The 12,668-nt window shown below is 37.0% G+C and overlaps 1 protein-coding gene across 48 annotated transcripts in view; it reads left to right on the forward strand.

Annotated features, from left to right (window-relative positions):
• The window catches only part of CLASP2 (cytoplasmic linker associated protein 2), a 270,485-nt gene that overhangs the window by 127,858 nt on the left and 129,959 nt on the right, over positions 1 to 12,668 (forward strand). For all 48 annotated transcript variants that reach the window (XM_074945446.1, XM_074945461.1, XM_074945433.1 and 45 more), the window contains 5 exons: positions 384 to 529; positions 4,046 to 4,181; positions 7,888 to 7,958; positions 9,249 to 9,308; positions 11,974 to 12,051. In XM_074945446.1, coding sequence (XP_074801547.1) covers positions 384 to 529; positions 4,046 to 4,181; positions 7,888 to 7,958; positions 9,249 to 9,308; positions 11,974 to 12,051 — 491 coding nt within the window. The remainder of the gene's footprint in view (positions 1 to 383; positions 530 to 4,045; positions 4,182 to 7,887; positions 7,959 to 9,248; positions 9,309 to 11,973; positions 12,052 to 12,668) is intronic.

The following is a 12,668-nucleotide window of genomic DNA, read 5'->3' on the forward strand; positions in this document are numbered from 1 at the left end:
AAATAGATTGTCCAAACATTGTTCTAAAAAAGCTTTCACAAAATGGTGAAGTATTTACAATTAAGATTAATTCAAGAATTTTTCATGTTAGATACACTTTTAAAGATTGAATTGTTTCTCATATTTTTAAATGGTGTTTGTGTATTCTTACAATATCAGTTTGAAAAAAATAACCAGAATATATATAGAAATATATTTCTAACAGTGTTTAAGTGGTAATTTTTCCAAAGGACCTCTTCTGAGTCTGTGTGTGTATGCACAAAATTATGTGCACACACACATGTATATGTGCCTTGCAGGTAGCGACACTTGTCTTTAGGCTTTACGTATTTTAAAACCTCTGTGTCTGTGCAGTCAGGATAACTGTCTTAATTTTGTTGTAGCTCAAGAAGGTTCGGTCGCTGCTTGTTGCTGGCGCTGCACAATATGACTGCTTTTTCCAGCATCTACGGTTGTTGGATGGAGCTTTTAAATTATCAGCTAAGGATCTCAGATCCCAGGTGGTTAGAGAAGCATGCATTACTGTAGCGTAAGTACTTGCTTAGTTTTGTATGACCTCAGTTTTAAATGGCACTAGATCTAAAATAAGGTATATGGCTAATAACATCAAGATTTTAAAAAAAAAAGTCTCAGCTGTGCAAATGCACCATCAGCTAAATATCTGTGTTGAGTTCCTGTGTATGATACCTGTTTGGAGAGTGAAGTCAGGATCTGAAGCTATAGAACAATGCATATAATCTAAGGCAGCACTCTTCATTGTAACTGTGGGTATATTCCATGATGTAGAAGATATGCTATACCTTGGCTGAATAAGAGATCAGCTTGAAAAGAGAGGGTTTATATGGAAGAGCAGGGGAATATTTTAGTAAATGAAATATTTTTACACTTAGTAATTTACTAAAGCTGTTCTGAAAAGGTGCATGAATGTATTGTGAATTAAGCATATTAATAGTCATGTTAGCGTTTCATTTGAATTTTCTATTGAGAATAATTCATGTGCTTTATATTTGGATAATGCCTTGTCAAACTTATTTTTTTTGAACAGCAGATGAAGTCTTGCGTGACCTTCAGTGTATATTCACTTAGGTTGGGACAAAGTTTATGTTCTCTTTAGATCATAAGTGCAATTCTTTCATAGAAAAGAAAATCACTTATACCAAATCAAATGAGCCATCATTTGAGTTATGCATTTCAGTCCTTTTGATAACCAAAGTGGATGTGTTTACACATTACAGTCATCACTGTTTACTCATAAACTTGGGTTCCAAGCCTGAAAACACTTACTCCTGCGTGCTTGTTACCATGACTTCAGTGTGACTACTCATGGTAACAAGCACTGTGCCCAGTAGCATTTTCAGGAGCAGGCTCTTACATTTAATAGTCTAGTCAATTGATTGAAAATAGAAGTAAAATGAGGAACTTCAATATCATATCATATATATACATGTAAGTGGTCAAATATATTTAATGTAGAGCTGTCAGTTAATCACAGTTAACTCACACCATTAACTCAAAAAGTTAATCGCAATTTAAAAAATTAATCACAATCGCACTAAATAGAATACCAATTGAAATGTATTAAATATTTTTGGATGTTTTTCTACATTTTCAATATTGATTTCAGTTACAACACCAAATACAAAGTGCACACTTTATATTATGATTTTTTTAATTACAAATATATGCACTGTAAAAATGATAAACCAAAGAAATAGTATTTTTCAGTTCACCTCATACAAGTACTGAAATGCAATCTCTTTATTGTGAAAGTGTAACTTACAAATGCAGATTTTTTTTGATTATATAACTGCACTCAAAAACAAAATAGTGTAAAACTTTAGAGCCTACAAGTCCATTCAGTGCTGCTACTTATTCTGCCAATCGCTAAAACAAACAAGTTTGTTTACATTGACGGGAGATACTGCTGCCTAGTTCTTATTTACAGTGTCACCTGAAAGTGAGAACAGGCGTTTGCATTGCACTTTTATAGCCAGCATCACAAGGTATTTACATGTCAGATATGCTAAACATTTGTATGCCCCTTCCATGCTTCGGCCTCCATTCCAGAGGACATGCTTCCTTGTTGATGATGCTCATTAAAAAAATACTGCATGAATTAAATTCGTGACTCTACTCCTTGGGGGGAGAATTGTATGTCTCCTGCTCTGTTTTACCCGCATTCTGCATATATTTCATGTTATAACAGTCTCGGATGATGACCCAGCATGTTATTCATTTTAAGAACACTTTCACAGCAGATTTGACAAAACACAAAGAAGGTACCAATGTGAGATTTCTAAAAATAACTACAGCACTCAACCCAAGGTTTAAGAGTCTGAAGTGCCTTCCAAAATCTGAGCGGGATGAGGTGAGCATGCTTTTAGAAGTCTTTAAAAAGCAACACTCTGATGTGGAAACTACAGAACTCAACAAAGAAAATCAACCTTCTGCTGGTGGCATCTGACTCAGATGATGAAAATGAACATGCGTCAGTACGCACTGCTTTGGATCATTATCAAGCAGAACCCATCATCGGCATGGAAACATGTCCTATGGAATGATGGTTGAAGCATGAAGGAACATATGAATCTTTAATGCATCTGGCATGTAAATATCTTGCAACGCCAGCTACAACACTGCCATGCGAATGCCTGTTCTCACTTTCAGGTGACATTGTAAACAAGAAGCAGGCAGCGTTATCTCCTCCAAATTGTAACCAACCTTGTTTGTCTTAGTGATTGGCTGACCAAGAAGTAGGACTGAGTGGACTTGTAGGCTCTAAAGTTTTACATTATTTTATTTTTGAATGCAGTTATTTTTTGGTACATAAGTCTACATTTGTAAGTTTAACTTTCATGGTAAAGAGATTGCACTACAGTACTTGTATGAGGTGAATTGAAAAATTTCTGGGTTTTTTTACAGTGCAAATATTTGTATTCAAAAATAAATATAAAGTGAGCACTGTACACTTTGTTTTGTGTTGTAATTGAGATTAATATATTTGAAGATGTAGTAAACATTCGAGAATATTTAAAATAAATAGTATTCTAATGTTGTTTAATAGTGTGATTAATCACAATTAATTTTTTTAATTGCTTGACAGCCCTAATTTAATGTTCATGGTATTCTCAGAGATGCACAAACAGAAGTAAACATTTTTTTCTGTGGTGTTGGGGGCTTTCCCTCAACAAATTAAGAAAAAAAATCCATATTTTACCACAGAGTAGACAGGCACTCTTCCTTTTAAATGCGTCTTCACAAAATACATTATTTAACCCTTTGGTACTCAGCATGTCACTTGCTTCTGATTACAAGCGCATCTTGCATTTGCTCTGCACTGGTGAAACCTTTGCTCTGAGCAGTGGAGAGTTAAATTGCTATGAGTATGGAAATCATCATCTACTCTGAACTTATGGCCACAACCCTTGAATAAATGAGATGGGGAGGGACTGCAGATTTCATGCATGGGTAACTATGACACATTTTATAGTTTGCCTATGGCAGGATAAATTATTATGTAAAACTCAAAATGTCACTTAATGTCATTAGAATAAATACTGTGTTAAATTACTTTTAGATTTCAATTTTAATATATTGCATTTACAATGAATGCTTCATGTCCTTGAGAATAGTCACATGAATGTTTTGTTTTCCAAGTTTATACTGTCATGGTATGGTGAGAAACAAAAATAACACTGTAAGTCCTAAGTAACTGTACACATTTAAACTTCAGGTTTTTAAATGTGATATTTTATATGTAATCTTAATTGTGAGGAAGCCTAAGTCTGAGAGAGAAAATTACTTATTAATGTTTAAACTTTCAAGTTGTCTGCAAGGTAAACAATGTGTTGTTCATGAATTGCGTGAATGTTTTCTTATTAGGAAGAATGAAAACTTCCATAGATTTGGAAAAACGTAAATTAATTACTATTATAGCCATTGTTTGGAAAAATCAGTCTTAAAAATGTGTGATTAACTTTCCATTTCTTATTTTGAGGCCATAAAATTATTTTTATTAACTAATTTTATTTCATTTCCTGAACAGTCATCTTTCAACAGTTTTGGGAAACAAGTTTGACCATGGGGCTGAAGCCATTGTGCCTACTCTTTTTAATCTGGTCCCTAACAGCGCCAAAGTTATGGCAACTTCTGGCTGTGCTGCAATCAGATTTGTCATTCGTGTAGGTATTCCTCTGATGGTATTTTATAGATTTGTTTGATAAAAAGTAACTCTACTCAGCTAGTCACTCCCAGCAAAAATCTGTTGCCAGTTTAATATATATTCCATATTTACATAGTCATTGTTTTAAAGACTGAACTGTAAGCTTTGCCCTGGACAAGTAATCTTTTTGACAGATGAACAAAATGTCTTTATTCATCATCCATCACCACCATCATGGTAAAGGGAGGGTGAGGAGATATTGTGAAGGGCAAGTGCATTTTCATGACTGTTTTGCGAGGCTGGGCTATCTGTTAAGTGTATACCAAGAAATAACATTATCTTGAGGGAATGGCAAAGTGAATTAAACTGTGGATTCGCTAGTAATCAAAACATCCATTTTATTTAAATAAAAAAAATCGGACTGTCTGTAGTTTATATATAAAAAGCTCTGACCCTCTTTAGCTTTTACAAGTAGTACTTACTGTTTTACACTGACCTTATCCACACTGCAGCTGGAGCTGGGGTTGTTTGTTTTTGTAAACTGTTAGAGAGCCACTCAGCTTAACTAGCTACAAGTGCTTCTGTGGCATCCACACCTAGTACTCTTCCTAACCATGGAGTATTCTGGGACATCCTGGGCAGCTGTCTGTTAGAACAAGGAACAACTGCTTGTGCTAAGGACCATGGGTGGTGGTCTTCCAGAGCATTCTGGGATGTCTAACTGCACAGTTGGGAGAGGAGGAGGGAGTAGTTTTTCCAGTTACAATGGCATGAATTGGGGTGTCTGTACACCCCAAAATAACTATTTCTGGTTGCTCACAGAAGCCAAACTATGTATCAGGCTAGTTAGGTGTCAGGGGGTAAGATACAAAAAGTGAATATAACCAATGATTTGCTTATAGCAATTTGATGGGAGAAAAGGCTTATGACCATGCTTAAACTTACGTCCACATAAGAATAACAGATGATAACATACCAGGTAATAAATTTGACAGTCAAATAATTCCCATCCCAGTGTGCCCCTAAGCCTTATCAAACAGATAGCTTTTGCAGTGTGCCTTTAAGGTCATCAGATTTGAGCTCTTTTGTACCAGACACTGGAAATGAGCCAAAGGACCCTCACAGAAAACACCCTACCCTCTGACTTGTCTCTCTAATCACGAAGGGTCAAGCACCTTGACTGATATTATTCATGGCGGTAGGGTACTTGGGGGGGAGGTGATCTGTCGGGGCAGGTCCCAGGCTATTTAGGACTTAATAGGTCAAAGCTAACACTTCGAACATCTCCTAAAAACCAGCTGGCTGCCAGCATAGATGCTGGGGTACTGGTGTCTTGTGCTGTTAGTGAGAGATCCCACTTATTCTGCAGCAGCTTCAGTCACTGAATGGGCTTAAGGAGATTTACTCCCACCTCCAGTCTTGTTTGCCCTTTCATTGTGTTTCCTATTCCCTGCCTTGTCAGTGCTTAGTGTAGTCTGTTTTCCCTTTGAAAACCACTAGAAGCAGATCATGGCAAGAGTGGAAATCAGGGTGAGGAATCTTTTCCACCACCAGAGAGGTGGGACTTAGCTCAGGCAGTTGAGCACTGGCTCCAGTGTTTAAGCTGTTGAAGTGGGATTTTGTTAAAAATAAATGTATCTGTGGACAACATTAAAGCTGTCTTATTAATGCAATCTTGAAGTCCAATTTAAAGGAAGCCCTAGGCCAATGTTCCATGTATTTCAGAAATATTTGATTACCTAAATAATTTTGTGCATTTTTCTAATTCCTCTGTAATGTATTTTTCTGAAAGGCCTGTGTCATGATGTAAATAGCTCTAGAGACCAAATATTGTAAAACAAGGCTGTTGCCTCTATTTAAAACATCGTGTTCCTTCCCCAGTAGGGTCTCATTACCACATGCCTTATATGTTGATCACATGCCCTTATTCATTGATGAAAACAGTACAAAGTACTAATGAATTGATATTAATTTTTAAAAGTCAATGTTAAGTGAAAAATACAACAAATCAGTTGCTGTCTGGAATTTTCTATGTCTGTGTAATTTTCTATATTTTTAATGTTGAAAGTAGGCAGTGCATTGAAAAGTGAGAAGAATCCTGCTGTTATGAGAGGTTCACATGGTCATGTGTCACATTCGCAAGCTACGGGAAAAAAATACCATGCACTGAATGGGTTGCTGATAATACAGTTTAAAAAAGGCCATGCAGTCTTTATATTACTTTATAACAGTTTACTTTTTATGCTACACTTCTGCATGCTTTACTAGGCACTGTCTTGCATATTTTCATATGCATTTAATAGGTTAATTTACTTTTACATGGGATATATTTACAACCCTACCAAATTCATGGTCCATTCTGATCAGTTTCATGGGCAGAGGGTTTTAAATTGTTCAGTTTCACATTTTCAGTGTTTATATCTGAAATGTCATGGTGTTGTAACTGGGGGGTCCTGACCCAAAAGAGGGTTGTGGTGGGGGCGGGGGTCGCAAAGCTGATGTAGGGGGATCATCGGATTGCCACCATCACTTCTGCCCTTCTTTCAAAACTGGTCTCTGAAGGCAGCAGCCATGCAGCTTCCTGCAGCTGGGGGAGATTCCTGGACGTGGAGGTGGTGCTGGGAGCGCCCATGCTGTGGGCTCCTAGCTGCTAGACCTGGCCAGGCTGGAGAGGACTTCCTCTAGCTCTGCACAGCTGCTCTAGGGGGGAGATCAGACCCACCTTTGGGTTACCTCCCCCAGCTGCAGGAAGCTCCAGGACTGCGCTGCTTTCAGATTCCAGCTCTGAAGGCAGCAGCCGCATAGCTTTCTGCAGCTGGGGGAAGTTTATGGAGGTGGGTCTGATCTGCCCTGTGCTGCTGGCAGCAGCCACAGAGCTTCCTACAGCTGGGTAAGGTACCGGAAGGTGTGTCTGATCTGCCCCCGAGAGCGGCCATGCAGGCGAAGAGGAAGTCCCGTTCCCTCCCTGGCTTGGTGGACTAGCAGCTGGAGCCTGGTGAATGGTAGGAGCTCGCGGCTGGGGCACCCCAGCCCTGCCATTCCCCCACCCCTTCCAATAGCTAGATTTCACAGGGGAGGGTCTGATTTCATGGTCCTTGACATGTTTTTCACAGCCATGAATTTGGTAGGGCTCTAGATATATTACATGTAGTTATTACTTCAGTTATATATTTGGCAATGAGGTAAATTTAATCTTTTAACAAAATGACCTCTCTTGATTCTAGCAAAATGATACCCATAAAACGTTCCAAAGTACCATCATTTACTTTTCTGCTTTAATGTTTTACTTGTATACCTCACTGTCGTATCTGTTGCTGTTTCATTAAAGGTGTTGATTAGAATATCTGAAATTGTATGGAAGCAACATCAATTTAGATTTTCTGTGGAGAAACAGATATGGTACATTTGAGCCTTCAAAGGTTTCTTTTGGTGGCTAAATGTTACATAAATGAGAAAATTGGGTTATGGTCAAAAATGTTTTTCCTTAGATTTTTTTTATATCTTAATTTTACATATGTTCATGACCTAGTTAGGAAAGTGTACTTTTACACACATTCTAAATTTGGATTAAACAATTAACATTTTAAATCCTATATTTTATTATCATTATTTTATCTGTTGCTGAAAAATTATTTACTATGTTCATTTGAAATTTAGCACTCTGATTTCAGGAATGTTTTTGGCATTGGCTATGTTGTGTTATAACATTTATGGATTTTTTTCAGCATACCCATGTGCCCAGACTCATACCTTTAATAACAAGCAACTGTACTTCAAAATCAGTTGCTGTCAGGAGGTGAGTATTTTATAAATAACAAATTATTAAAACTGTTAGTTTGTATTCCTTAATTTTATAATAGACTACTAGCAAAATTATCTTCAAAATAGTATATTTTTATTGCAGTCACTGTAGATATAATGTGAAAATCTATTATCTAATATGCTACCACGCACTACAGATAATTGAGATTCAACAAAGTAAGCCACTTGTCCACATGCTGGTAATGAGTGAAAAACTTTCCATAGCAAATATGTGAGGGGGCCTCAACTTTCAATTTCTGCAGAATTGAAGCTTTGATTTTTTATTTTTTTTTAAGTTTCAAGCTTATTTTACGCAAAAGTAACCTTCCAAATGGAACCTAAATGTAAATAAATAAAGTTTTTTCCAAGACTGCAGAGCTCCAGTGCTTTTGCTGCCATAGATTTCCTAAGCAGCAGTAGACTGAAATTAACATTACTCTGGTCAGTTTTGCTGCTGCGGTTCAGAACCCACTGAGCAACTGTGAATGTATCAAATTTATGTCATTTTTGTGCTAATGCCACTACTTTCTAAATCTGTGAATAGCAGCAGAGGCAGACACAGAGGTTATTCATGGGGGAAGGGGCAGCTTAGAAGCATTATAGATTTTTGCCTCCCACTCTTACAGCTCCCTGAAGGGCTTCAATGGAGTAGTGAGACCTGCCCTTCTGTGGAGCAGGGGAGGGATAGAGTAGCAGAGACCCTCCTCCACTTGAAGCAGTCAGAAGTTTCTGCAGGGGGATAAAAAGATGGAAAGTTCCTTGCATCTTTCAGTGCATTGGTGATTGGACTTTTAAATTTATAAGACACCAGCTAGCTACAGACTGTTACAAAAGATGATTCTACCAAGCAAGGAACAGGACTTGCTGTCTTGTCGAAAACCCACCAGCCTCCTTCTCCTCAACAGGTTTGGTGTGGTTGATTTTTCTCACTGGGGAATTGCCATTTGACTTAGCTGGTGGGCCTTTTGTGCTCAACATGTTAAAGCGGATGTATTTGTAGTAACGCCTGTTGAACGTCAAGTGGTCATATGAACCATTTCTGCTTTTTAAAATGTAATGTGATTGTTTATATTTTACCACTTATATGCAATGTGCAAAGTAATAAAATTTTCTACCATTACAACATAAGAAGCCAAACAATTTCCTAGTATGTTAAGTGTGAGATATTTTATTATATGCAGTTATTATTTTCCAGGAGGAAAAAGAACAAAGCTATCACCTATTATTTCAGCAAAGTAAAGAACTGCAGGTTTAAAAAAAAATTTTTTTTCTATTTTGTTTTTAGACGCTCCTTCGAATTTTTAGACCTGTTACTGCAGGAGTGGCAGACTCATTCACTGGAAAGGTAGGAGCAGTGTGTTCCTTTTTGTCATCTAGAAAAGTTTTCAGTGAATTTCAGAAGAAAAATCCTTCATTTGAATCCTACAACTAGACCACTTAACTAATTTGTGAAATAGTATAGTTATACAGAGTAAAAGTCTATTTGCTCTTATGAATTGTCCTATCAGTGTTTTATTGCTGCTGTTTAAACTTACCTTGGGATTTAGAACTGGTATACAAATACTTACCTGAAATTAAAAGGTTTGTTTAAATTTTGTATTCATAGATACTAAGGTCAGAAGGGACTATTATGATCATCTAGTCCGACCTCCTGCACAATGCAGGCCACACCATGTCACCCACCCACTCCTGCGAAAAATCTCTCACCTGTGTCCCGCCTATTGTTTCTCTTAGCATTAATGTGATGAAAACATAAATTTATGCTCCAGTAAAACAACTGTATTTTGACGAGAACCTATTTTTCTTCAAGTTATTGTCCCTACAGGTGTTGTATGTCCTATGTGTGCACACCCATGCACTTTACATCAAACTTTTTGTCAGCATACCCTCATGACCGTGCCTTTGACCTACTCATCTGTATGCTCCATTACAAGTATATATAGGGAGTGATGGTCCTCCTCAACTGCTTGCAGCTTGAGACAGTGTTGTGGTATCTGCTATATAGCTACACAGCTTGTTTATTATTTTATGAAGTATTTCTTTTTGTTAGTTAGCTTTTCATTTATTTTATAGTCCAAACGTGTGCTTGGCGGGTGGGGGGTGTTCCCTCCTCCTTTTTTGTGGTCGGGGCCTCTGTTGCCCTCGGCCCATGTTTTTTTGTAGCCTTTCCTACACGGATTATGAAAACTCAGGACTTCCATTAGTGTTTGTATTAATCAATGTTCTAGTGATTTTAATTGTAATTTGGTTGTTGAGATGTTAGCTATGGTTTTTTTTTGGGGGGGGGGGGGGGGATGCAAGAAGGACCTGCAGTTTCTTTAAAACATTATTACTATTCCTTCAATAAATAATGGTTACAAATTAGGTTCTGATGATACAGTGTCTCTGGAATTTTAATCCTAACCTTAGAAAAAAAAGGAAATAATACAAAATTCAATCTTGTTATTACCAGAAGTGCTTTCCAGATTGGTATTGTTGTACAATCTGTGTGTTTGGCTGCATAGATGCAAGATTGTTCTATCTTCTCTCCCGATAAACTAAACAGTTACACAACTTTTTTGTATAGAGTGCAAAATAGGATCATGATGTTGGAAATACTGTGACTGAATATTTTTTCTAAGGAAAAGTATGTTACGCACCAGTGGCCTAGATTAGTCTACAGTAAAATGAGCTGGAAAATATTTTACACTTTACTCAGTGATACACAATAGACTATGTATTGCTAGCATGTTCAATCAGAGAGGTAAAAATATATCTCAGTTCCCTAAGAAAAGACAAAATCACTATTTTGCTGTGACAGTATTTGATAGGTATTATACTGACTGACAGTATTCAGTTATTTTAAATCCACTCTGAAAAGGATGTAAATAAAACATATTAAGCTAGGTACTTAATCACCATAATCAGGGTAGTATCTGAGCATCTACAGACTTAAATGTATTTAACCTCATTAACACTCTGGTGAGGTAGGAAAAGTAGTATTTTTCACAGATGGGGAGCTGAGGTACAGAGCGATTAAATGATTTGCCTAAGGTCACATAGGAAGTCTGTAGCAGAGCTGGGAACTGAACCTAACCTCCTAAATTCTTGTCCCATAACTTAAATGGAAGATCATCCTTTCCTAATACTGTGGTGATAACTTATAAGTAATGAGAATTCTTTGCTTTCAACTAGTAGTACAGTATTTTTGAGTAAATAATCATTTTCAATCCAGTAGTATGGTATTTTTATTCTGCAGTAATTGATTGATTGTTTCAAAAGACTGATTATTCAAAAACTAATTTTTAAGGAATACAATGGACAGACACTTTATCTTTGTACTTATTCAAGATAAGAGAAGGGTTTATTAGCCTATTTTCTATCACTGTTCAATATATTGATTTCTTTACTATACATGCATCTCCTTAAAGTTGAAAGCTACTTTCAAGCATACCTGTCTTTAACAATGGGCCCTAGTCAGCAAGCAGGCACAGATTCCATCTTCCGAAGCAGGAATAGCTGGGGCCTGACAGCCTACCTGTGCATCTTAAAAAGGGATTGTTATGCCATTATGGCTCTGATGCCTTTCGTGACTTGCATCTGCTAGAAGGAAGGTCCAGGCCCAATATCAGGATCACTGTGGGTTGGTCTACAGTATAATAAAAGACCTTTGGCACAGCCGCAGCAGGTCCAGGTCAGTTGACTCATGCTGTGGGGCTAAAAATTGCAGTGTAGATGTTTTGGGCTTAGGCTGGAGCCTGGGCTCTGAGTCCCCGCGAGGGGGACAGGTCTCAGAGCTCAGACTCTAGCCTGAGCCTAAATGTCTATACTGCAATTTTTAGCCCTACAGCTTGAGCCCCTTGAGCCTAAGTTATTTGACCCAGCTCCGAAACTTGGTGCTGTGGGTTTTTAATTGCAATGTAGATGTACTCTGTATGACTTAGAGAAAATGAATTAACAAGTATGTAATTACTTAGATATAATTAAATTTGTAATAGTAAAAACTAATATGAGATATGTTTGTCTTCTAGGCATGCAACTGTCTTGGTTGAAACCATCAAGAAGGGCATTCATGATGCTGATGCTGAGGCAAGAGTGGAGGCAAGAAAGTAAGAATTTTGAGTGAACTTGTAACCTTGGTTGAAAGATTCGACATTTTATACCAAGGGGACGGAAGTCTATGTATTGTAGTATTCTTAAGGTATTTAACTGTTAATCTCTGAATAATCTGGTTGAAATTGATCATTTAATATAATACCAAAATGAACATTTGTTTCCATGCAAAACTCCCTACCTAATTTAGTAAAGCTTAGAACAGTTACTGGTTTTTGTTTTCGAAAATCTGATGACGTCAGTAAAATAGAAGTATTATAGATCAGTATTTCTGCCTAATCGGTCCCTTACATCCGTTAGTACAAAAAATCATTGAACAACTAACAGTTCTTTTGTTAAAACAGAAAATAATTCTGCTCATCCTCCTATGCCTGTTTTCTGCAGGGACAACAAAATAAAATAAATTATACTTATCTATATTTTGTCAATAAAGGTAACGAACAGTCCTTTGAAATATAATAAGGAAGCATATAAGTAGCATGAAAATGACCATTTAAAATTGGTATCTTTTTTCATGCAAGGTTTTAACTTGGAATCTGCCCTTCTTTGTGACAATAATGATTATTATTTTCTGTTACAAAAGATTCTTTTTTCTATAGGTGGTTCACTGCTT

Source organism: Natator depressus, chromosome 2 (assembly GCF_965152275.1).
Source record: "Natator depressus isolate rNatDep1 chromosome 2, rNatDep2.hap1, whole genome shotgun sequence".
NCBI classification, from domain to species: Eukaryota; Metazoa; Chordata; order Testudines; family Cheloniidae; genus Natator; species Natator depressus.